This window comes from Odocoileus virginianus, chromosome 7 (assembly GCF_023699985.2).
Source record: "Odocoileus virginianus isolate 20LAN1187 ecotype Illinois chromosome 7, Ovbor_1.2, whole genome shotgun sequence".
NCBI classification, from domain to species: Eukaryota; Metazoa; Chordata; class Mammalia; order Artiodactyla; family Cervidae; genus Odocoileus; species Odocoileus virginianus.
In genome coordinates, this window is record NC_069680.1 from 76027275 (window position 1) to 76049958 (window position 22684).

At 44.4% G+C, this 22684-nt stretch overlaps 1 protein-coding gene across 5 annotated transcripts in view; it reads left to right on the forward strand.

Annotated features, from left to right (window-relative positions):
* The first annotated feature begins 1340 nt into the window (after nt 1–1340).
* Nucleotides 1341–22684, forward strand: part of WDFY4 (WDFY family member 4) — a 257168-nt gene continuing 235824 nt past the window's right edge. For all 5 annotated transcript variants that reach the window (XM_070471003.1, XM_070471005.1, XM_070471006.1 and 2 more), the window contains exons 1-2: nt 1341–1548; nt 21649–21899. In XM_070471003.1, coding sequence (XP_070327104.1) covers nt 21666–21899 — 234 coding nt within the window. In that variant the 5' untranslated portion in view covers nt 1341–1548; nt 21649–21665. The remainder of the gene's footprint in view (nt 1549–21648; nt 21900–22684) is intronic.

Genomic DNA, 22684 nt, shown 5'->3' on the forward strand with positions numbered 1-22684 from the left:
TCTTGCACCAGATGCTGAAAAAATTAACACTTTTCTTCATAATGGTACATACTATAGCACAATGGCTCTTGCATATAGTATAACTGTGGGTCTTAATTGGTTGCTAAAAAAATTGGAGCCCATTCTGGCTTGACAAGGTGATATTTGAGCTGCTCCACATGCCTCTTCCATGTCTCAGGGTCATCTGTGATGCCCTCCTATCTACAACCAATGAAGCTAGTCTTCATTCTAGCTTCCTTTCTGCTTATGAATGGTGGAATGAGAAATGAGAACTTGAGCAGAGATGTTGGTACCTATGACTACTGTTAAGGAATGGGTACAAGGTCAACATGGGCATGTGACTAAGGACTTAAACTGGACAAGTCTCCTAGTTTGGTTACTATCTACTGTCAATCTTTACTGGCAAGAGTTGAGATATTACTACAAATATTTTCATTATTTTAACCCATCTCAGAGCCTTTTTGCATCCCATAAAAGATGATGTTTCATCACTAATAGTTAGTCATAAATGGTCAGTTTGTTGCGAACTAGAATCAGGTGATGAGCTAGCTTTAAGGATCAGGCATTCATGCTAACCACTGCTCTTGCCCATGTGGCTCAGGGAGACATTGTGTTCGAATGGACGTACTGGCTGGTCCTACATGGATGATGCTATCGAGAAATGGTATGAAATGATTCACCTAACAATCCCGAAGGAATAAGAATCTTGATGCTGAATCCTAGAGAATGTTATTCTATGACTTAAACTTTTCTTTCATCATCACTTTAATGTTGCTCACTGTTGGTCATCTGAGGACTCCCTTGATGGGTGGTCCAAGTTAGCCTTGAGGATGGAGGAGGAGGGAGTCCAAGTTAGCCTTGAGGATGGAGGAGGAGGGAATCCAAGTAAGAAGCCCTTCTGGGCCTGAAAGCCTTAGGGAGGAAGATGATGAATTCATGCAATGTCCACAGATGTATTTTAGACACACTTCTAATTAAATTCACCTAAACACCATTATTTGGAGAAAGAAATGGCAAACACTCCAGTATTCTTGCCTGGAGAATCCTTCCAGGCTCCTCTGTCCATGGGATTGCAAAGAGTCGGACATGGCTGAGTGACTAAGCATGAGCATGAAACACCATTATTATCTTTATTTTCCCAGAGGCTCAGAGAGGAGAAGTGGGGCCAAGCAAAGGAGGAAAAGCCCAGCATCACAGCGCAGGGCTGAGCAAACTCTGGGTCTACTCTTACTAGCTTTCTCTTTTTTGCCCTTGGCCCCACCCAGCACTGCTTAACCATACTGCCCCAAGCGGCCTTTCTGCAGGGCCGAAGTCACCAGTCAGAACCCAGGCAACGCTGCTGATGGCTGGGAAGTGGGCAGAGTCAGGCATCTGCCGACTCTCCACTTCTGCTTTCTCCAGGAAATGAGCAGAAACCCAGTGATTCATAGTGAAACGCAGTTAAAGACCGAAGATTCTGAGCTGGGTCCTCTTCCCCTAAGCCTGAGGGGGAGGTATGGGGGCGCCCATGCCATCTGACATCTGCAGGCCCTGACGGATACACTCCAGGTAGGTAACCCTGTCCTTGGCCATGCCAGGCCAGCCTCGAGGTGGGCATGGGTGCTCTGTCTTCCAGGTCAAGCTGACTGGCCGCCTCCTGGAAAGCTGAGCATGGGAGAGCATGTGACCACAGTGCCTGATCTGAGTTTGTGGATGTGGGAGAGGAGATAAGCTGAGGAGCAGGAAGTGTGTGTAGGACAGGGGGCACATATGCTTAGGGCTCCTCCAATGTCTGAGTCTACTGGGGTGTCCCACTGTTGGGATGTCTTACTGTTGGGGTGTCTGTCGCTGTTGGGCTTTGCTGAGCTGGGCCGGGCTCCAGCACTGTTCCTCAGCCTCCTACCTCAGGTCAAGCCCTTTCTCAGGGTTCTGCTAAAGAACATGACCTGCCACACCTAGGTGAGGCTGGATACGGGCCTGTGTGGGCCAAATTTGGAGTGACAGGGCTGGCCACGAGACTGTCTGTCCACCTGCTGTGTGGGCCTCTGAAAGATGCTGAACAGTGGGGGTCACTTCAGACTGGTCACCAGGAGAGATGGCTCCAACCTGGCCCTGTGGTTACTCCTAGAGGTCTGATAAGTAGGTGCCCCTTGGGGCTGTCCTTCTTTCACCTGATTTACCACATTAAAACCTTAGAAACATCAGTATTTTTGAATCAGCAGGACCACAGGGGTTCAAGAATTAAATATTTTCTTCCCACCTAAAGTTGCATCTTATAGAACACACAACCAATTCTTTGTCCCAACCTCTCTGAACCATGAGGAGTTACTCTGGTAACTAAGAAGTTCACATGTTACCTTTTCCATAAAGTTTCAACTTTGATATGATTTTCTGCATAGTCATCCATTTAATTGGTCAACAAATATTTATGGAGAGCCACTTCCTGCCAGACGGCTTCCAGCCACTTCCTAAAGACAGCTAGGTCAGAGGTCAGGGGTGGGTGGTGCTGGGTGCTGCAGGCTCCAGTGGGTTGGAGAGCAGAGGGTAGGGAGTAGGGGTCAGGAAGCCCAGGAAGGCACATGTCTTCTAAGTGGAGGCCTGAAGGAAGGGAGGGCCTGAGCCAAGTGTGTTTCTGAGCTGTGCTCTTGGCAGGGGGACCCGAGAAGGTCAAGGTGCAGAGGCGGAGGACTGCTGGGCGCCAGAGTGGCAGACAGGGGTAAGGAATATGCCACGTGACCCGGCCAGAGAGGGCTGGGGTGCGGTCAGGTCAGGGAAGGCCTTCCTGTCCAGTGTGAGGACCTGGGCGGCAGTCCCCCAGACTTGGGAAGTCTTGAAATAGTGAGCAGATAGAAAGGAAAATTTAGAGAACGTATATAAGCTGTAAGGAATGAAAATGGCCCTGAGCCTTGTCACCTTAGTTTTGTTTCAAAGAGCACCAGCATCTGTGAAGCCATCTGTGCTCATCCTTCTCTCTCTTCAGAGAAAGCTGTGGTTCTGAATTTTGGGCTTATTCTTTTGCTTTTCCTTTCAATTCAACCTTGTATATTTAAACTGCTAAATATGTTATTTGCCTTCTCATGGTTGTGAACTTTATCGATAGTAATTAAATATTCTTTTAAGATTTGCTAATTTCATCAACATTATGTGTCTGACATTTCTTCATATTATTGAATGTGTCTCTAAGGCATTCATGTTTGTTGCTGGATGTGGTAAGTTGCTTCAGTTGTGTCTGACTCTTTGCGACCCTGTGGACGGCAGCCTGCCAGGCTTCTCTGTCCATGGGATTCTCCAGGCAAGAATACTGGAGTGGTTTTCTATGTCCTCCTCCAGGGGATCTTCCCGATCCCAAGGATCAAACCTGTGACTCATGTCTCTTGCATTGGCAGGTAGGTTCTTTTACCACTAGCACCACCTGGGAAGCCCTTTTATTGCTGGATAGTATTCTGTTATACATGAATATACCTCAGTATACTGCAGTGGGCGCTTGGGATACTCCTAGGGTGTTTTTTTCTCTATTATAAGTTGTTTGGTGCTGTTAGGACCAGTAAACACTGCTGGGACTCTCCTTTGCGCATATATCCTCTGGTGCATGTGCAAGAATTCTCTAGGGTATATATCCTAGAAGTAGCATTGGTGGGTTGTAGGGTATATAAATCTTCAGCCTTATTGGATAATAGCGAAACTTCTTTCAAGTCAATTGTAACACTACCTACCCATCAGCAATATGTAAAAATTTCTCTTGCTTTACATCTTCACGAACATTTGATCTTGTTGGAATTTTATACTGATTCAGAGCAAATGAAAAGCTTTCTGTGTTTTAAATTTGCATTTTCTGAAATACTAAGTTTGGTCATCTATTTATATCCTCCTTGCCCATTCTAAATTCTTTTTCCTGTTCAAATCTTTTTCTCTATGGGGTCATCTGTCTTTTATCTTACTGGTTTTCTGTAATGCAGTACATATTCTAATGTTAATTCTTTGTTATTTATGTATATTGTAAATGCTTTTCTCTTGTTTGTGCCTTGTCTCCTTATGTTACTTGTGATTTCTATCAATGATTGAATTTCTTAGTTTCAAACAAGCTTAATTTACCCACATGTTCTTATGATATATACTTGTATATTATTTAAGAGATTCTCCTCCACTGTAAAGTCATAAAATTATTCTCTTTTATTATTAAATTAAAAAAATAATTTTGCCATTAATATTTAGTCTTTAGTCCTACTTAGAAATGATTATTCTGTAGGGTGTGAGGCAGCAGGTAATGTTTTATTTTACTTAGTCCTTTCCATATGGATAACCAAGAGTGTTAGCTCCATAAGTCAAAAAGGCCATTCTTTAGTCACTAATCTATAACAACTCTGTTGTAAAGCAAGTTGGCATGTGTAGTGGGTCTGTTCTTGAGCTCTCTTCTGTCAATTTGTTTTTCTACACTTTGCCAGCACTAAATAATATTATTAACTGGAAGCTTATAATAAGTTTTGATATCTGGAAAGTGTCTCCTCATTTTTTCTTATTCTTTCATTCTATCTTGACATATTGTTTCCTTCTTTATTAATGTGAATTTTAGAAATGGCATCTCAGTTTCAACAAAAAAGTTCTGTTCAGATTTTATTAGAAATATAATTTGAAGAGAAGTTATATCTTTATGAAAATGACTCTGCCAATTCATGAATATCATTTGTCTCTTTTATAAAATTAGTGCATACTTTGCCTAGACTTATTCTTAATTGGTTTGTTTTTTATATTATTGCCTTTGTCTTCAAAAATATGTTTTTTTGACTCTTGCTGATACATGCTCCCTTGAAGAAAAATTACTTTCTGTGGGTAACAAAGGAAGAAGAAATATTATCAGTTAAGAGGCTGTTGTTATAACCCAGGCTGAAGGTAACAGTGGTTTGCCCCAAAGTGATAGTAACAGAGGTAATGAGCAGCGGTGAGAGTGGTAAGATTCTAGATATTTTTTTGAGAGAGATTTGACAATGTTGCAAGTGTTGGGTGTAGGAGAGAGAAGTTAAAGATGAGTCTAGAGCAACAGAGAGAATTGTCAAGGAACATATTTGCAAGGTGGTGATTATTCCAGAATATCAATTTGAACATATAAAGATGGGGATGCCAATTAGACATCAAGTGGAGGAATGAATTCTTGGCACCCTCTCCCTCAAGTGGCCTTTTGGTAGAAATCAAGGCCATGTGGCCACTTGGGAGAAGGGTTGTTGTTATATCAAACAAGCATTGGAGTTTAGTGCAGAGAAAGGTTTATTAATCAAGGAGGCACTCACTCAGAAGACAGGAGTTCTAGGCTTGTCTCAAATTCATCTTTCTAGCTGGCTGGGGCACAAGGTTTTTAAAGGCAAAAAAAAGTAAAAGGGAGAGGGTAGTAGGATATGTGATCAGCTCATGAACCTTATTCTGATTGGCTGGTGGTGAGGTAACAGGGTGATGTTTTGAACATCTCAGTCATCAGCTTTCTAGTTCCAACCAGTCTGGGGTCTACATGCCCAGCATGTGGTTACCATCTTCCACCTGAGGGGGGGGGCGGCAGTCCTTAGTTTCTACAGAGCAACTCAAAGACATGCGTCAGATTGTTATCTATTTCTCTTCAGGGGAACTTGGAGTCCTGTGACTCTGTTTTCCTAATCATTAACTGCATGAGTCTGCATTTTGGAACATGCAGAAGCCTTAGGAGACTAAAGTCTTTTTTTCTCACTGTAAAGAAGAAATGAGGGACATGGAGGGTCTTCTTTACCCATAGGGCCCTGTAGGGTCCTGCTTGATTTCAATTCCCCTTTTCATTTGCTACTCTTCAGTCCTGAGGGGAACACGTGCTGGACAGGATCTTTCTTATTTTCTTTCAAATAAAGTTTTGGACAAAGGGGTTAATGGTAAACTCATCAGAGGAACTTGATTTTAAGGGGACTCAGTTTCAGGAGGGGAGATATTTTGTGCAGGAGAGGAAGGGGAAGATGAGCACCTCAGAGGTCCTTGAGCCACACTGTAGAGCTCACATCCATTTTATTTACAACTGAGGCCTTGCTTTGGTTGTCTCCCTCCAAAGGTCCTGCAAACTATCAAAATGCCCCTGCATTTTACATGGGAAATGATGTCTCTGGGTAACATTTCTAAGCCCTTCATACATCTGTTAAACACTTAAGTCTCAAAGTCCAGACCTACGTTATCCAATACAATAGCCTGCAGTCATCCCTGAAAAGTGGCCAGTCTGAGCTGAGATGTGCTGTAAGTTAAAAAATGCACCTTGGATTTCAAAGATATTACAAACAAAAAACAAAATAAATATAGACTATCTTTACTTGAAAATGTTGATAACATACTGAAATGATAATACTTTAGATATATTGCCTTAAATAAAATATATTTTAAAATATATTTAAATAAAGAGGTTTAATTAATTTAACCTATTTATTTTTACTTACTAAATGCAGTTGCCCCCAAATTTAAAATTACACATGTAGCTTGAATTTGTGGTTGGTTTTATATTTCTGCTGGGAAGCACCCTTCAGGGAAATGATACTTCTTTTTCCATGGCTAAGACTGTCATGAGGAAAATGGTTCAAGAAGGATGGGAAATTAGAGAAGTGAAAAGTCCCTCATCCTAAATAATTCCAAGGAGAAAGTATGGAGGATAAGAAGAATGGATTTAATACTTACAGTAAGCCAGACATTGGGTAGGGCACTGGTATTTGCAATCTCATTTGATCCCCACAGTGAGATCAGTTTCATTACTCCCATTTTACAGATGAGAAAATGGAGGCTCAGAGGCAAAGTCCTTTACCCTCAGACATTAAATGCCTTGATTGGAATTTGAACCTAGTTCCACCAGATGTTAAAGTCTGTGTGCTTTGCCTTAGCTACCACTAAAAAACTGATGGAACACTTCTAGAAAGATGTAGTCAATGTGTGGCAGAAGTGTGAAAACTGCTCTTCTCTCTTGGGCAATGGCTAATCCTTCTTTTGAAAATTCATCTTCATAGATAATTTACAGCAAACAAAAAGATTGTGAGGGGATCTTTCCTCTCAGCCCTGCGCATAGCAACAGTGGAGATGCCCTCAGCATCCTGTTCATAGAGAGTAAGAGAATCAGTTATGGGGAATCGACCAAGAATCCTTCTCCATTATTAAATCTCATAATTTAAGGAGAAGGGCAACATAGAATATATTTATGGTATGATGACAGGCACTTACTGCATTAAGACTTTGTACATAAATTACAAGTAACATATGCTTGGATGTGAAAAGTAGTATACAAAAAAAAGGGCAGGAAACACTTGTTGATTTTTATTTTCAATAATAAGAGTATAGCCCAAGTAGCACCCCAATGTCAGCTTTTTAAAGGATATGCACAAAATAGGATATAAAGAGATGTACTGTCAAAGATGAAAAAGAGAAACACACATATGAAGGAACTGTGTTATAGGATGGTCAGAACATGTCAGGAGTTAATAATGCTGAAACGCTACCTTGAGCGCTAAGGGCTCCCCCCGCCCCCCCGCCTCCGCCCCAAGCTCTTTGAGCGTGGGCCAGATGAAGTTGAGAGTGGCCGCAGGTGCAGAAACCAGGTGGTCCCATGGGCGGGGGTAGTAGGGATGGGGCAGCTGGGAGACAAGTGCATTAAAGGCAGGGCCTAATAACATGCAGCGTCCTTTAGAAGCTGGTGGAAGGCAGTGATGGAAGAGGGCACAGCAGCCCAAGCTGGGGAGGGTGGCGGCACGCAGCTCCAGGCTCCTCCGCACGTGCGGAGGCTCCCAGGGTGCCGGAGAGCCAGGCGTCCTGCGCAGGCTTCCTTTGCGTAGAGCAAAGGGGGAGAAAAGAACCAGGACAATGAGGGTGGGCGAATATCCAGACGTCAAAAGAAATAAAAAAATTCAGAACACAGTCTATTATTTTACTTCAGTTGTTCCTTGCATGCACCTGTCTCCCAGAAGCATTCCATTATATAAGTGACATATTTACCACATCAGGGGAACTGAAATGGGTCCAAGGTTCCGTTTTGCGCCTGGGGTGAGAGTGGGAGGGCAGTTACCCTGCAGAGTGATTCTACTGCTTCCCCTTGTGGAAGGGACCCCTATCCCAAAACCTGGCTACAATACCACCTCCCTCCCCAGAAAAATGTCTTTCCTCAAGAGATTTTAAATGTCTGAATAGTATCATTTTTGATGTGTGTGTTTAATACCACCCCAACATGAAATAAATTATTGTGACATTTTTATATGGATAAAAATTTAAAATTGAGGGAATGCAGGAGTGAGTAGGAGAAAGCATGTTCATGAATAAGGTCAACACAAGGAGAAAAGTGGTAAGTGCAGCAGTTACAGGTAAAAGGTACTGAGTGAAAATGATGAATTTGGAAATTACATAATGTGGACTTTTACCCTGTCTGACCTCACAGATCATGTCTGCTCACAGTGACTTTCACTCTCAGGCTCCCCTTTCATCTGTAGGTTATCTTTTTTCCATTGTGTAGCCTTGCTTCTTTTGTCACAGATGAATTGACCATAGCTGCATGAGCTTATTTCTGGGTTTTCTATCATGTTCCATTTATCTATATTTCTGTTCTTGTGCCGGTACCTTACTGTTTGCTCCCCAGGTGGCGCAGTGGTAAAGAATTCACCTGCCAATGCAGGAGACGCAAGAAATGTGGATTCGATGCCTGAGTTGGGAAGATCCTCTGAAGTAGGAAATGGCAACCCACTCCAGTATTCTTGTCTGGAAAATTCCATGGGCAGAGGGGCCTGGCGGGCTACGGTCCATGGGGTTCGGAAGAGTTGGATATGACTAAAGTGACTTAGCACACACACACACACACACACACACACACGCATTGAATCTGTAGATTGCCTTGGGTAGTATAGTAATTTTGACAATATTGATTCTTCCAAACCAAGAACATGGTATATATCTTTCCATCTGTGTAATCCTTGAAAGAATTTTTTTATTAAATGAATTCCATGAGAATTAAGAGATGCTTAATTTCTTACAAGTCAGGAATGCATACCTCCAGGTATGTTTGAAAGTTTAATGAGCTGTTTTTGTGTTTATTTTCTGACCAAATAATACTTGAAATTTAATAAGCTAAACAGGCTGATTATATGAGCTGACCAATCCTGGAAATATTTCATCTCTCACCTGAACATGTGGCCTGAGAATAAGGATGCCGCAAAGTCCCCAGAGATGTCAGTCCCCCAGGGAGTCCAGAGGGCGAGGAGTGGGATGTGGACAGCTCAGGATCGGGAGACCTTTGTGCCCTAGCCTCTGCCCACACTCTCCACCCTACTCCTACCCTGCATCCCTCACAATGGCACAAACCTCCCATGTTTCAGCCTCACGTCTCTCGTCTCTCGTCCCCTTGTGTGCCCTTCCCCAGGAACAATTCTCTCTAGCCTCTCCACAGCCTTGCTTTTCCTTCCCTTATGTTCCCTCTCCCAAGACTCTGTTTCTGTGAACACTCTCTTACTTCTCCCACCTTCACCGCCTGTCCATCATCCCCAATAACCAGCTCCTTTCCTCTGTGCCCTTAGTCCTGGATGCCTGCTCCAAAGGATATATTTCAGACATTGTATCGTAGCATCCTTCTCCCCGCCTCCTGTTCCCCACAGGCTCTGAGCACCGGGTTTGGGGGAGGGGGCAGGGGCTGGGCCCTCTGGGCAGGCCCAGCATCGAGAAGCGAGTCTCTGTATGCCATCTGTGGTGCTCCCTGCTGAGAGCTCCACGGGGACTCCCGTGACACTGCATGGGATGAGGGCCATGTCCATGTCCACGCTGGCATTAGCAATCCTTTTGCAACATACACCCTCACCCCATCCCTGCTCCCCGTGATGCAGCCTTGAACCCTACCCACATCCCTGAACACACATGCTGCCTGGAGTGTTCATCTGCTTTGCTTCAGATACATCTCCTCCTTATCCCTCAGTGCCCATCCCAGGTGCAGTCCATCCTGAGAAGCCCTTCCAGACCACCACACCCCTCTCTGGGCTGCGCCACGAGCCTCTTCTGTGCCCCAGAGCCAGGCACCTCCCTGCCCAGCTCCTACCCTGCTGTGTCTGCTTCCTCAGTGCTTCCTTGACTGTGAGGTGGACCAGGGTGTGGACCAGGGGTGGTTCTGCTTCTTGTACATTTAACAGCCCACCAGCCCACCATGCAGAGAAAGCTGAGTAGGGCTGCAGCTCTGGTGGCTAGCCTGGAGGGTGAGTGATTAGCACTGGGTGTGCCTGGAGACTGCGGCTCCCAGAGAGCAGCTCTACCCTGGGGAGATGGCAAAACCAGAGGGTCCCCTTCTGGGCCTGCTCACCTGCAATGTGACGGGGCCAGATGGCAGTGTGATGCTAAACCTCCTATGCCCAAGGGTCAGTGGCAACTCTGCAAGACAGCCAGAGCACCCCTGCAGTTCTGGCAGTAAGAGTGTCCAGCGAGTACCTGAGATGCCCCTGAGGTCTCTTGTTACCACTGTTAGCCACTGTGTCAAGCCAACCTAGAGTGATGAAAGGAGGTGAGGATTTTGGAGTAAAAGAAGCCTGCATTTGACTTTGATTCTAACACTTATTAGCAGTTTGATTTCAGATAAGTTACCTGTTTTTCTCTGAGTCTTGCCCTCCCTATCTGTATAATGGACATAATAATACTTCTTTTATAAATTTTCTAAGATTAGGGAACTCTGATGGCCTGTTAGATGCTACTCAGTTATGGCCATTTCTTATTTAGGCAGCATCTCCGTACGTTCCAGGAGAGGGCAAGCCCCAGATAAACTCCCTTGCTGAGGAGGCTCCTAGTTACAGGAACTGGGCTGCTTGTTCACCAGCCCACATCTTTGTGCTGGCAGTGATTGCTCAGGGGAACTGCTCCCTGGCCATTTTTGGTAATGTGGAAGTCAGTACACATACCGAGATATAAAACTAGGTCCCTTCCCCAGCACACTGTGAGTTCCTATATTTTATCGCTGTTGCAAAAACCACAGAGGTGTGTGCTGGCCAGGAGTGCACGGAGTGGAATCAAAAAAAGGAAGTGTTGAGAGCCATGGGAGGTGTTGCCTCGCTTGCGTGATTCCTGCCAATCAAGTCCCCATCTTAGTCTTCAAGGGAATTCTTGTACTTCTGGAAATAACCTGAGTGGCCTCCTTCTCTTCTTGAGTCATATGACACAGGAGATAGGGCCCAGGGCTCTGCTGTTTCCCACCTGCTGGTACTCTTCACCCTTGGCTGATGTAAGAGGAGCAGACTCATGCTAACTGGAGAGGGTGGGGACCACACCGAGGTGATCACTAGTCCTTGCTGCGAGATCATCTTTTCTCTTGTCGTTCCTTGTTCCGAGTCTGGCTTATGCCAGCTAGGAATAACCATTCTAGATTCATGTTGCTGTGTTCTCCTTTTCTAGATGTTTAAGATCTATTATTTAGAGCTCCACATCTGCATCAGCCACTAGAACTTGGCTAAAGTGTGATTTTCCCATCATGCCTGCATTCAGCCCTCTCCTGTCTGGGGACTCCTCTGTTGCTCTCTTGGAGCTTGGGGAGCCCAGGGTCCTGGTCAGACTCTTTAGTCTGGTTTGTACAGATCAGATTGGGATGCTGGTGAAACCCTCTTTGAGCAGCAGCCTCAGTAGGAGGAGCAGGTGAAGGGCCTAAACCCTTAGCCTCTAACTTCTCTACTGCTGTTCCTTCCACCTGCATATTTATTGTTTTGGGCTCCAAAATCACTGCAGGTGGTGACTGCAGTCATGAAATTAAATTAAGTCATGCTTCTTAGAAGAAAAGTTATGACCAAGCTAGATAGCATATTAAAAAGCAGAGGCATTACTTTGCCAACAAAGGTACGTCTCAGTTCAGTTGCTCAGTCATGTCCGACTCTTTGCAACCCTATGGACCACAGTACGCTAGGCCTCCCGGTCCATCATCAACTCCCGGAGTTTACCCAAACTCATGTCCATTGAGTCGGTGATGCCATCCAGCCATCTCATCCTCTGTCGTCCCCTTGTCCTCCTGCCTTCAAACTTTCCCAGCATCAGGGTCTTTTCAAATGAGTCAATTCTTCACATCAGGTGACCAAAATACTGGAGTTTCAGCTTCAACATCAGTCCTTCCAATGAACACTCAGGACTGATGTCCTTTAGGATAGACTGTTTGGATCTCCTTGCAGTCCAAGGGACTCTCAAGAATCTTCTCCAACACCACAGTTCAAAAGCATCAATTCTTCAGTGCTCAGATTTCTTTATAGTCCAATTCTCACATCCATACATGACTACTGGAAAAACCATAGCCTTGACTAGATGGAGTTTGTTGGCAAAGTAATGTCTCTGCTTTTTAATATGATGTCTAGGCTGGTCATAACTCTCCTTCCAAGGAGTAAGCATCTTTTAATTTCATGGCTGCGGTCACCATCTGCAGTGATTTTGGAGCCCAGAAAAATAAAGTCAGCCACTGTTTCTACTGTTTCCCCATCTATTTGCCATGAAGTGATGGGACTGGATGCCATGGTCTTAGTTTTCTGAATGTTGAGCTTTAAGCCAACTTTTTCACTCTCCTCTTTCACTTTTATCAAGGGGTTTTTTAGTTTTACTTTGCTTTCTGCCATAAGGGTGGTGTCACCTGCATATCTGAGGTTATTGATATTTCTCCCGGCAATCTCGTGCTTCCTCCAGCCCAGTGTTTCTCATGATGTACTCTGCATATAAGTTAAATAAGCAGGGTGACAATATACAGCCTTGACGTACTCCTTTCCCGATTTGGAACCAGTCTGTTTTTCCATGTCCAGTTCTAACTGTTGCTTCCTGACCTGCATACAGATTTCTCAAGAGGCAGGTCAGGTGATCTGGAAGTCCCATCTCTTTCAGAATTTTCCACAGTTTATTGTGATCCACACAGTCAAAGGCTTTGGCATAGTCAATAAAGCAGAACTAGATGTTTTTCTGTAATTCTCTAGCTTTTTTGATGATCCAGAGGATGTAGGAAGTTTGATCTCTGGTTCCTCTGCCTTTTCTAAAACCAGTTTGAACATCTGAAAGTTCACAGTTCATGTATTGCTGAAGATGTCTAGTCAAAGCTATGCTTTTTCCAGTAGTCATGTATGGACATGAAAGCTGGACTATAAAGAAACCTGAGTGCCAAAGATTTGATGCTTTTGAACTGTGGTGTTGGAGAAGACTCTTGAGAGTCCCTTGGACTGCAAAGAGATCAAACCAGTCCATCCTAAAGGAAACCAGTCCTGAATATTCATTGAAAGGACTGATGCTGAAGCTGAAACTCTTAATACTTTGGCTACCTGATGCGAAGAACTGATTCATTTGAAAAGACACTGATGCTGGGAAAGATCGAAGGTGGGGAGAGAAGGGGACGACAGAGGATGAAATGGTTGGATGGCCTCACCGATTCGATGGACATGAGTTTGAGTAAGTTTTGGGAGTTGGTGATGGATAGGGAAGACTGGCGTGCTGCAGTCCATGGGGTTGCAGAGAGTCGGACATGACTGAGCAACTGAACTGAACTGAACAGAACATCTCCACATATGTGTTTTTTCATGTCAGTTTAATGGACATGTGATCTACATACAATATTTTACTCCTTGCAATGTGCCATTTGGAAACAGATACTCAGTTGTGTGACCACCACCGAGGTCAAGATATAGAACTTTTCCCCCACCCCAGATGTTCCCATTGCCCTTTGGAGCCACCCTCTGATCTGAAATCCCTGGCAAGCACTGATCTATCTTCTGTCCTTGAAATTTTGCCTTTCCAGAGAGGCATATAAATGAGGTAAGGCAGTGTGTAGCGTTCTGGCTCCTGATACTTGGCATAAGGTCTTCATGACCCATCCAGGTTGCTGTGGGTCTAAAGTGTGTTCCTTTCTACTGCAGAGAAGCATCCCACCATACAGAGATATGTGTTTCTTTATTCATTCACCCCTTGATAAAAATTTTGCAGTATTTCCAGGTTTTGGCAGCTATGAATAGACCTACTATAAACATTCATGTATAGGTTTTTATATAAACATCAATTTTCATTCCTCTAGGGTAAATACCTAGGAAGGTAATTGGGTGAGAATATGTTTAACTTTCTCAGAAATTGCTGAGAAATCCAAAGTGGCCGCACCATTTGCATTCACAGTAGCGAGAGTGATAGTTGCGGTTGCTCTGCATCCTTGTCAGCACTTACCGATTTTGTTTGTTTTTTTAAAGACATTCTCATAGATGTGTCCTGGTATATCAGTGTGGTTTTAGTCTACCTTTCTCTAATGCTGATGTTCTTATCCACCTCAGTGCTTTTGATTAACAGTAGGCTGTGGAGTGAACAGAGCATCCTTGTTATTGTAACTTCTGCCCACCCCTCCCTATTTTCATTTGCTTGTAAGCTCTCCTGTTAATATGAAATGGTGGGGAAGGAAGTGAGGCTGAGCCCCACCCTGCAACTGTTTTTGGAACAATATTGGTTTTGTGATTTTTTTTTCCCCTGAGAGCTCCAGGTTGAGGCCAGGCTCTTGTGGACACAGGAGCAAGAGCATTTGGATCTGCTGACATACAATGAGGAACTGACTTTTGAATGGAAAGGAAAGCAGGTCGTTTGCAGTAGTTACATGGAAGGTTGCTGTTCTGTTCTCTGTCCCCTGATTTAGAGGCTCCCCCAGCTCCGGGACCTGGGGACCATGCTCGTGATGCGGATGGTAATAGGTGTGCCTCTGCACTGGGGGGTGTGCAATCCAGAAAGGGTTAACAGTCGTACAGGTTGACAAGAAATGGGGGGTACTTCAATCTTGGATTTTATCTTAGCAACTCTGCCACTAGGTCTGAGCTTCCACATAGAATGCAGTGAGTCCCAGATTTCTTCTGACATACACTGTTGGAGTGTGGCTCCACACACCTTCTTGCTCCATTTCCTCCAGAATAGCTTCCTGGCATTTTAATACCAAGGGCTGCTAAATCAAATATAACATCCTGAGACTTCCACCCATTGGCAAATCATCCCACAGGAAGTCAGGGATGAAGCTGAAGGTGGGTTTAGCAGCCCAAGCATCAGTCACCCAGATGATTCTTCAGGCTCCAGATGTTGGCCTCCTGCATAGCAGCTGTGAGCAGGATGCCCTGGATGCTCTGCTTCTGAGATATTATAAAGCTCTGATGATGCTAGGGATCCATGCAGGGTAGGTGGACACTCCCAGGCCCAGTGTCCCTGAGGTCATAGGGAATTCCCCTTCTGAGGTCACTGCAGACTTGTAATCTGGCTCCTACGTAGCAGCTGGCCTGCGCCCTTCACCACACACACCCCACAGGCTCTCAGCCCACTCAAGCACCTCTCCAGCCCTTCTGCACTGACTCACTGGCCTGCATCTCTTCTGTGGTCAGTGCGTAACGGCCAGAGGGTGGAACTGAGATTACCGGGGGCCAGTTCAACGAGGAAAAACCTCAACTCAGAGAGGGGAAGTAGCTTGCTTGAGGCAGCGCAGCACCCAGCTGGGACTGGACTCTAGGCCTTTGACTCCCATCTCGGCCCTGCAGCCCCCTCTGCCTGGGGGTGGCGTGAGGGGGCAGGTGCTTGCCCAGTTGCCTGTCTCTCACAGCCACGTCCAGGCTGCAGAAAGGCAGGGCCTCAAGTCTGCCTGGTGAGGCATGTGGAGGAGACATGACTAAGCTGGGCTACGTGTCACATGCCCTGAGCCTGACCTGAACTGGGAAACAACTTGTAGGCACAGAGTGGGGCCTTGTCTTTCCCTGGAGTCTCCTGGGACCCCTTGTAACCTCCAGCCTTCTCATCTTGCCAGGTCATCTTTCCCTTCATCCCTCCCCAAACTTCTACTTCTCCGAAACACTTTCTAGCATGGTACCTGGCCAAGCCCCTCTGTCTTCCCTGTGCCCTAAGTGAGCCCTTGTTTGAGCTCAGCCTCTGGTGTGCAGAGCTCTATAGACCCAGGGTGGACCCAACTTAGGCTACCGGCTCACAATGGGACCTTGAGCAGGTCACCTCTCTGCTCTGAGCCTTAGTACCATCTGCAAACAAAGGCTGATAGCTTTGACATCGCTGGATGGCAGGAAGATTACATGAAGGGATGCAGGTAAATCCTGTACGAAGAAGGCTCTAATAAATGCCATCCTAGAGCTCTGACTCAATCCCCTCTGAGGGGTCCTATGATTATCCCATTTCACAAATGAAGACACTGAGGCTGGGACAGGTGTTTCACTTGGTCTAAGCCCATGAGATTCAAAGCGGAGCAGCCTGGCTCCAGAGTCTGTGCCTGTACCTGTTCACAGCGGAAAGAAGACACTCCTGATAACAGAGTGGATTAGAATGGTTTCTTCTTGATGTTCTTCATGCAGCCTTGACAGGCTGCTCCCCAGTTCCTTCCTTTTACAAACAAAACCGAAGCAGATTGACAGGACAGGAGAGAAGGCCACAACTTGATATTTGAGTCAGACAAGTTCTCCACATGATTCACGGATCCCGTTTTGTTAGAAATTCTTGTTTTTTTTAAAATCTCACTCTTTTCAAGGGAACACTTTAGTAAACGTGGCTTCATAACTTCAGAGGAGATCTGAGGGGCTCTGATATTTCCCCTGGGTGTCCAGCTTTGCTCCCCAGGATCACATTTTCACAGTTTGAAACTCACTTTTTCTTCTCACCTACTTATCCTAGAAGTGTGGTGGGTTAGCAGGGCCTCTGATACATTTTACTGAATGAATCATTTAGTAGCACCTGCAGATGTAACCCCATGATGACTTTTATGTGATACAGCCAAGCCTGGATCAACTGTAGCCTCCATCCTGTGTACTGGGATGTCTGTGCTGGACTTAGGTTGGTTTTGTTGGTGATGAGAATGTCTGTTTGATTGACATATGGTGGCTTTCAGAGTCTGGGGGAAATCCAAGTAGAAAAACGACTTATTAGAAGAGAGATCTGGGCTATATAGAGAGAGATTTGGCTGCCATCAGCATATAGGTTCATTCATTCATTTGTTCATGTATATAGTAATATTTTATTGAGCTTCTACTTCATGCCAACCCCTGATGAAGGTTGGAGAAGGAAATGGCAACCCACTCCAGTATTCTTGCCTGGAGAATCCCAGGGACAGAGGAGCCTGGTGGGCTGCTGTCTATGGGGTCGCACAGAGTCGGACACGACTAAAGCGACTTAGCAGCAGTAGCAGCTGATGAAGGTGTAATAGTCTTCTTTCACAAAGCTAACATTTAGTGGATATGTGGCTCTTGGGGGTAATTAATGCTAGGGGAACAGCTGGGATTCCCCTACAGGGAACTTTTGAAATGAGAACATGTGGCATCTACCTGACACCAGAAAACCACCACAAGGAGGCTGTTAAGGACACTGAATAGCAGACAGACAAAAACACATCTAACAAAATACACAGTGAGATACAACAGAGATACACAGCGGTTCACAATTTTTAGAGGTTATACTCCATTTATGCCTATTATAAAATATTGGTTATATTCCTCATGTTGTGCAACCTATCCTTACAGCTTGCTGCTGCTGCTAAGTTGCTCAGTCATGTCCAACTCCTTGTGACCCCAGGGACTGTAGCCCATCAGGCTCCTCTGTCCATGGGATTCTCCAGGCAAGAATACTGGAGTGGGTTGCCATGCCCTCCTCCAGGGGATCTTCCCGACCCCGGGATCAAACCCATGTTTCTTATGTCTCCTGCATTGGCAAGTGGGTTCTTTACCACTAGCTCTGCCAGGGAAGCCCCATCCTTATAACTTATTTTATACCTAATAGTTTATACTTCTTTTTCTCCTACCACAATATTGTCTTCCTTTCTTCCTCTCCTTCCTGGTAACCACTGGTTTTTTCTCTGTATCTGTGAGTCTATTTCTTTTTGTTGTTGTTATATTCACTAGTTCGTTTTATTTTTTAGAGTCTACGTATAAGTGATACCATACAGGATTTGTCTTTCTCTGTATGACTTTCTTCACTTAGTGTAATGCCTTCCAAGCTCAACCATGTTGATGTAAATGCCAAATGTTCATTCTTTTTTATGGCTGAGTAATATTCTTTATCACATCTGCTTTATCCATGGATCTGTTGACAGATACTTAGGTTGCTCCCGTATCTTGGCAATTGTAAATGATACTGCTATGAACATTGGGTTGCATGTATCTTTTCAAATTATTGTTTTGCTTTTTGATACATACTCAGCAGTGGACTTTCTGGGTTATGAGGCAGTTCTATTTTCAGTGTTTATGGAAAAACAGTTTTCCATACTGTTTTCCACAGTGGCTACACCAATTTACTTTTCTACTAACAGTCTACAAGGGTTTGCTTTTCTCTAAATCTTGTCAATATTTGTTATTTGTGTTCATTTTGATGATAGCCATTCTGACAGGTGTGAGGTGACAGTTTATTGTGGATTTGATTTGCATTTCCATAATGATTAGTGATGGTGAGCCTCTTCTCATGTGCCTGTTGGATGCCATTTAATCAGCTTTTAAACTAAATCAGAAAGAATTAAAAAAAAAAAACAGTAACTAAGGAAGTGTCAAATCTGGCACATGCTTGGTAGGAAGACTGTACATTGATGAGGTGTTTTGGGAAAAGCTGTTTGGAAATACGTGTCAAGAGTCTAAAAATTTTACCCATCTTTAAATCCAGCTATTTCCTTTTTGGAATATACCACAAACTGTTATTTAGTCACGAATAGATGGAAAGGCTTAGACATCAGTATTATTGTCATAATGTTGTTTACAGCAGTGAGTAATTAGAAATGACTTACATGCCTACATGTAGGGGGTTAGTTAAATAAAGGATCAACATGGTTCTACAGGCACTACACGCCATTAAAAATGAAGATGTAGGGGATTTTTAACAACATAGGAAGTAGTCATGATACTTTTTTGTGACATAAGAAAGTCATGAACTAATTTATGAGGAAATGGATTGAGAGAAGATATTAGCAATTTTTAAAGGCAACACGGGGTCTGTTTTTAGAATATACTCTCTCAAGGCAACAAGAAAAAGATAGGCAAAGACAAATAAGCAAAGATTTTGAGAGGTCATTTTTCAGAAGAGGAAATCCAAAGACTATGAGTCATATAAGGAGATGCTCAGATTCATTGGTGAGACAGATGCAAATTAAAATGAGGGATCACTTTACTTCAATCTAATTGGCAAATATTAGAAAGCAGGGTGATGACAAGCAGGGGTGTGGAGGAGATGGCAGAGGACCCTTTGGAGGTGGGGGAGTGTGGCTCGGTGCCAGCTTTCTGGAGGCATCTTAGCTGACTGTACTTGGTTGAATCAAGAGACATACCTTACTGACTCAGCATTCCTGCCTAGGTGTTTGTACTCAGAGCCAGTCACATGCAGCCCTGTGATGGGAGACTGGTGGGAATGTCCAGGACAGGATGGAGGGCAGTACAGGAAATCTCAGGCAATCTGACCATCCACTGTGGAGTGAACAAATCAAACAGGCACATGATGCCGAGTGTGAAACATGGAGCAACAGTTAGAGGAAACGCGGTTGACAAATACAGAGCCACATGCTTGGGTCTGAAGTCATAATGTTGAGTGAGAAAGTAAGTTGAGAAAAGATGCAAAAAGCCATTTGGGGAAATTAAAATGCCTTCAGAAATCATGCCATGGTTTATAAGGACCCATGCTATCAAGCAGGTGGGCTGGGTGGGGTGGGGTAGACGGGAATGGGGGATGGAGAGTCTAGGGAAAAGTGAATAAACAGTCAACACCTGGTCAGGAAGGAGACGGTGCTGAGATGGTGTGAGGCAACTGCCACCTGCCCCTGAGGTGCTGAGTGCTTGCTCACTCAGTCCTGTCCATCTCTTTGCGACCCCATGGACCAGAGCCTGCCAGGTTCCTCTGTCCATGGGATTGCCCAGGTAAGATTACTCGAGTGGGTTGCCATTTCCTCCTCCAGGGGTCTTCCTGGCCCAGTGATTGAACCCTCATCTCCTGTGTCTCCTGCATTGCCAGGCGGGTTCTGTACCACTTAGCCACCTGGGAAGTTCGGCAACTGAGGGTCAAGCCGCAAATGGAAATAAATAAACCCCAGTGAAGTCCCAGCCAACCAACCAATGAAAGCAAAAGTACAAATAAAAAGTTTGTTCCAATGATATTATTAAACAATATATTTGTAAGAAAAGCTTGAATATCAATGGTCAGCTTTCTAGATGTAGGCCTGCTTGATATTCTTCCTGATATTTTTTTCCTTCCCAATTTTTGATGCTGAATGTACATGACTTTTGTATAAGAAAATGACTTCTGCAAATGAAGTCTGAGAGTAATAAGTATGTTTGATAGAAGAAGAGCAGGGGCTTAAGAGTTTTGTACCTAAAGGGTGAGAACATTTCAAAGAAGGATGGCTCATCTGGCCATGTGATCTTTAGTTAGTGGGATTTCTAGCCTACAAGGATTCTGTGTTTGGGCTAAGAATAAAGCATGATGTACCTCCTCAGCTTCTAAGCCCAGAGCAAAACATTGTGGACCCACCTCTGTGTTTATTTGTCTGGTTGCCATCCCTTGACTGGTGGCTGTCAGTCGCTGGCTGGATTCCAGGGTGGGCACCTATGTGGTGATATGGTGACATCATGGCTGGGGAGAGCTTCTTGAAGGGCACCTTGACACTGTGGTCTCTGCTCAGAGTTTCCAACACTCCTGACAAACAAACAACAAACAAACGTTTATTGTGCTGTGAGCCTGTCCTGCCTCAGCTGCAGAGTCTGGCAATTGAAAAGTCACAGACACAAATAATGGTACTTTCTCAAGGCTACCTATCTGGCAAATAAGCCTTTGGCTAGTTTTATGGGCTTCCCAGGTGGCCCTAGTGGTAGAGAATCTGCCTGCTAATGTAGGAGACACAAGAGACATGGGTTCAATTCCTTGGTTGGGAAGATCCCTTGGAGGAGGGCATGGGAACCCGTGCCAGTACCCTTGCCTGGAGAATCCCATGGACAGAAGAGCCTGGCGGGCTATAGGCCATGTGTGTACAAAGAGTTAGACATGACTGAGCGACTGAGCATGCACACATGGCATATATTCCTGTCCTCAGGCCTACTGCCCCCAGCTTCCCAGCGTGTAAATGTCAGTTTTGTGTGTACTAACACAGAAGTTCTTTTAAGTTAACTTGGGGATTTCAAGGGTCATTTTGAGGGTAAAGTTCTCTAAAAATATTGAGTGTGAAGCTAATAATGCTGAGAATGAAGAACTTGCATCCTTTTAGTCTCATGTGATGTAGTTAAAATAGAAGATATGGAATTACATGCCTCTACAAATATTGAGAGACATTTACATGTTTCTTCTATTTACTCAGCATTTTTAAAGAGGAATAATGTCAGATAGTAAAAAAAAAAAAGCAGATTTGGTATTAAAGGTTTACATTTCAGCTGGATGTCTCATTGCCTGGGTGCCTTTTGGATCATCAGTTTCCTTACTTAAATAGAGAAAATAAGAGTACCCATGTCTCTTGTGAGGGAGTCTGTGTAAAGAGACCAGGATGGTGCCTGGCAAATGTTAGATTGTCAGTATGAGTCACATCTAAGTTGGAATCTCTTTCTTCAGAAGTGTTCCTTATTTTAGTCAGTTTCAGATTCTTAGAGGAACCATCTGCTATAGGAACTGGACTAAATGAGGATGATATTTCGTTCCACAATCAGCTTCATCAGAAAGTGTTGTGATGGGACTGTTCAGTTTTCTTGTTTGTTCTGAATTCAGATCTGCTTTGCTGAGGCATGGAGGCGAAAGATGTCTCAGAGGCTGAAGACAGAGCTGAGGATCCAGGTTCTAAAAATAAAGGCCAGCCTGATGCTGCACAACCTGATTTCCCACCAGGAGGGCAGACCCCTGGCCCCACTGCCCTCTGGGAGATGCTAGAAAGGAAATTTCTGGAATACCAGCAGTTGGCTCCCAGGAGCCCGGCTGAGCAACAGAAGAGCCTGTTGAATCTCCTCCCACTGTTCCTAAAGGTTGGTATTCTCATTTTTGAAACTGTAAAAAGATGATACAGCACTCTGGGGACCTTTCTGGGATGATTGGAAGCTGGAGTCAGTGGTTTTAATATCATCACGAGTGATCTCTGACTGGTTGCTTAGAGGAGAGTGTTGTGCTCTTTAATAAACATAGCAGCAAAGCTTATCTCCAGGGTGAGGATGGACTTGGAAAGGATGGACTTGGAAAGGATGGACAGTTGGCTCTTGAGTATTATTGTCTCTTTAGTTAAAAAAGGACATTGTTCAACAATGATATTGTTCAATACCTGCTTAGGAGCCAGAGGAGAAACCTGCTCCTTTGGAAACTAGGAAAGGAATCTGTGTCCTGACATGTGAGTGGCAGGGTGGCTGGTAACTCCAACACCAGGGCCTGGGAGAGTCAGAACATAAGTTGTGTTGATGTACGCAAACTGATATATAATCAGTGGGGAGCAGCAGAGCAGTATTCCCTTCCTTGGTTGTAGATACACAGGAGAAGCCCAGCCTGTCCACTGGGCTGGCACTCTGGCTGGTGGCAGCTGGGAACAGTTACGGTACAAGGAATTTCCTTTATTGTCTTGGAATAAAGTTCCTGCCAGTGAGGTCTGCCTTGCAGTTGAGTATGTTAAAATCTAATCATAGAGTTAGAAAAGCATTCTTTTTATGAAGACTTAGTTTTTGCTTGACCACTGATTTTGGGATATTATTGCAAAATCCGTGTACTTAACATTCAAAGTATGGAGAATATGAGATATTTTCACATTTGAAAATAAACTTGGATA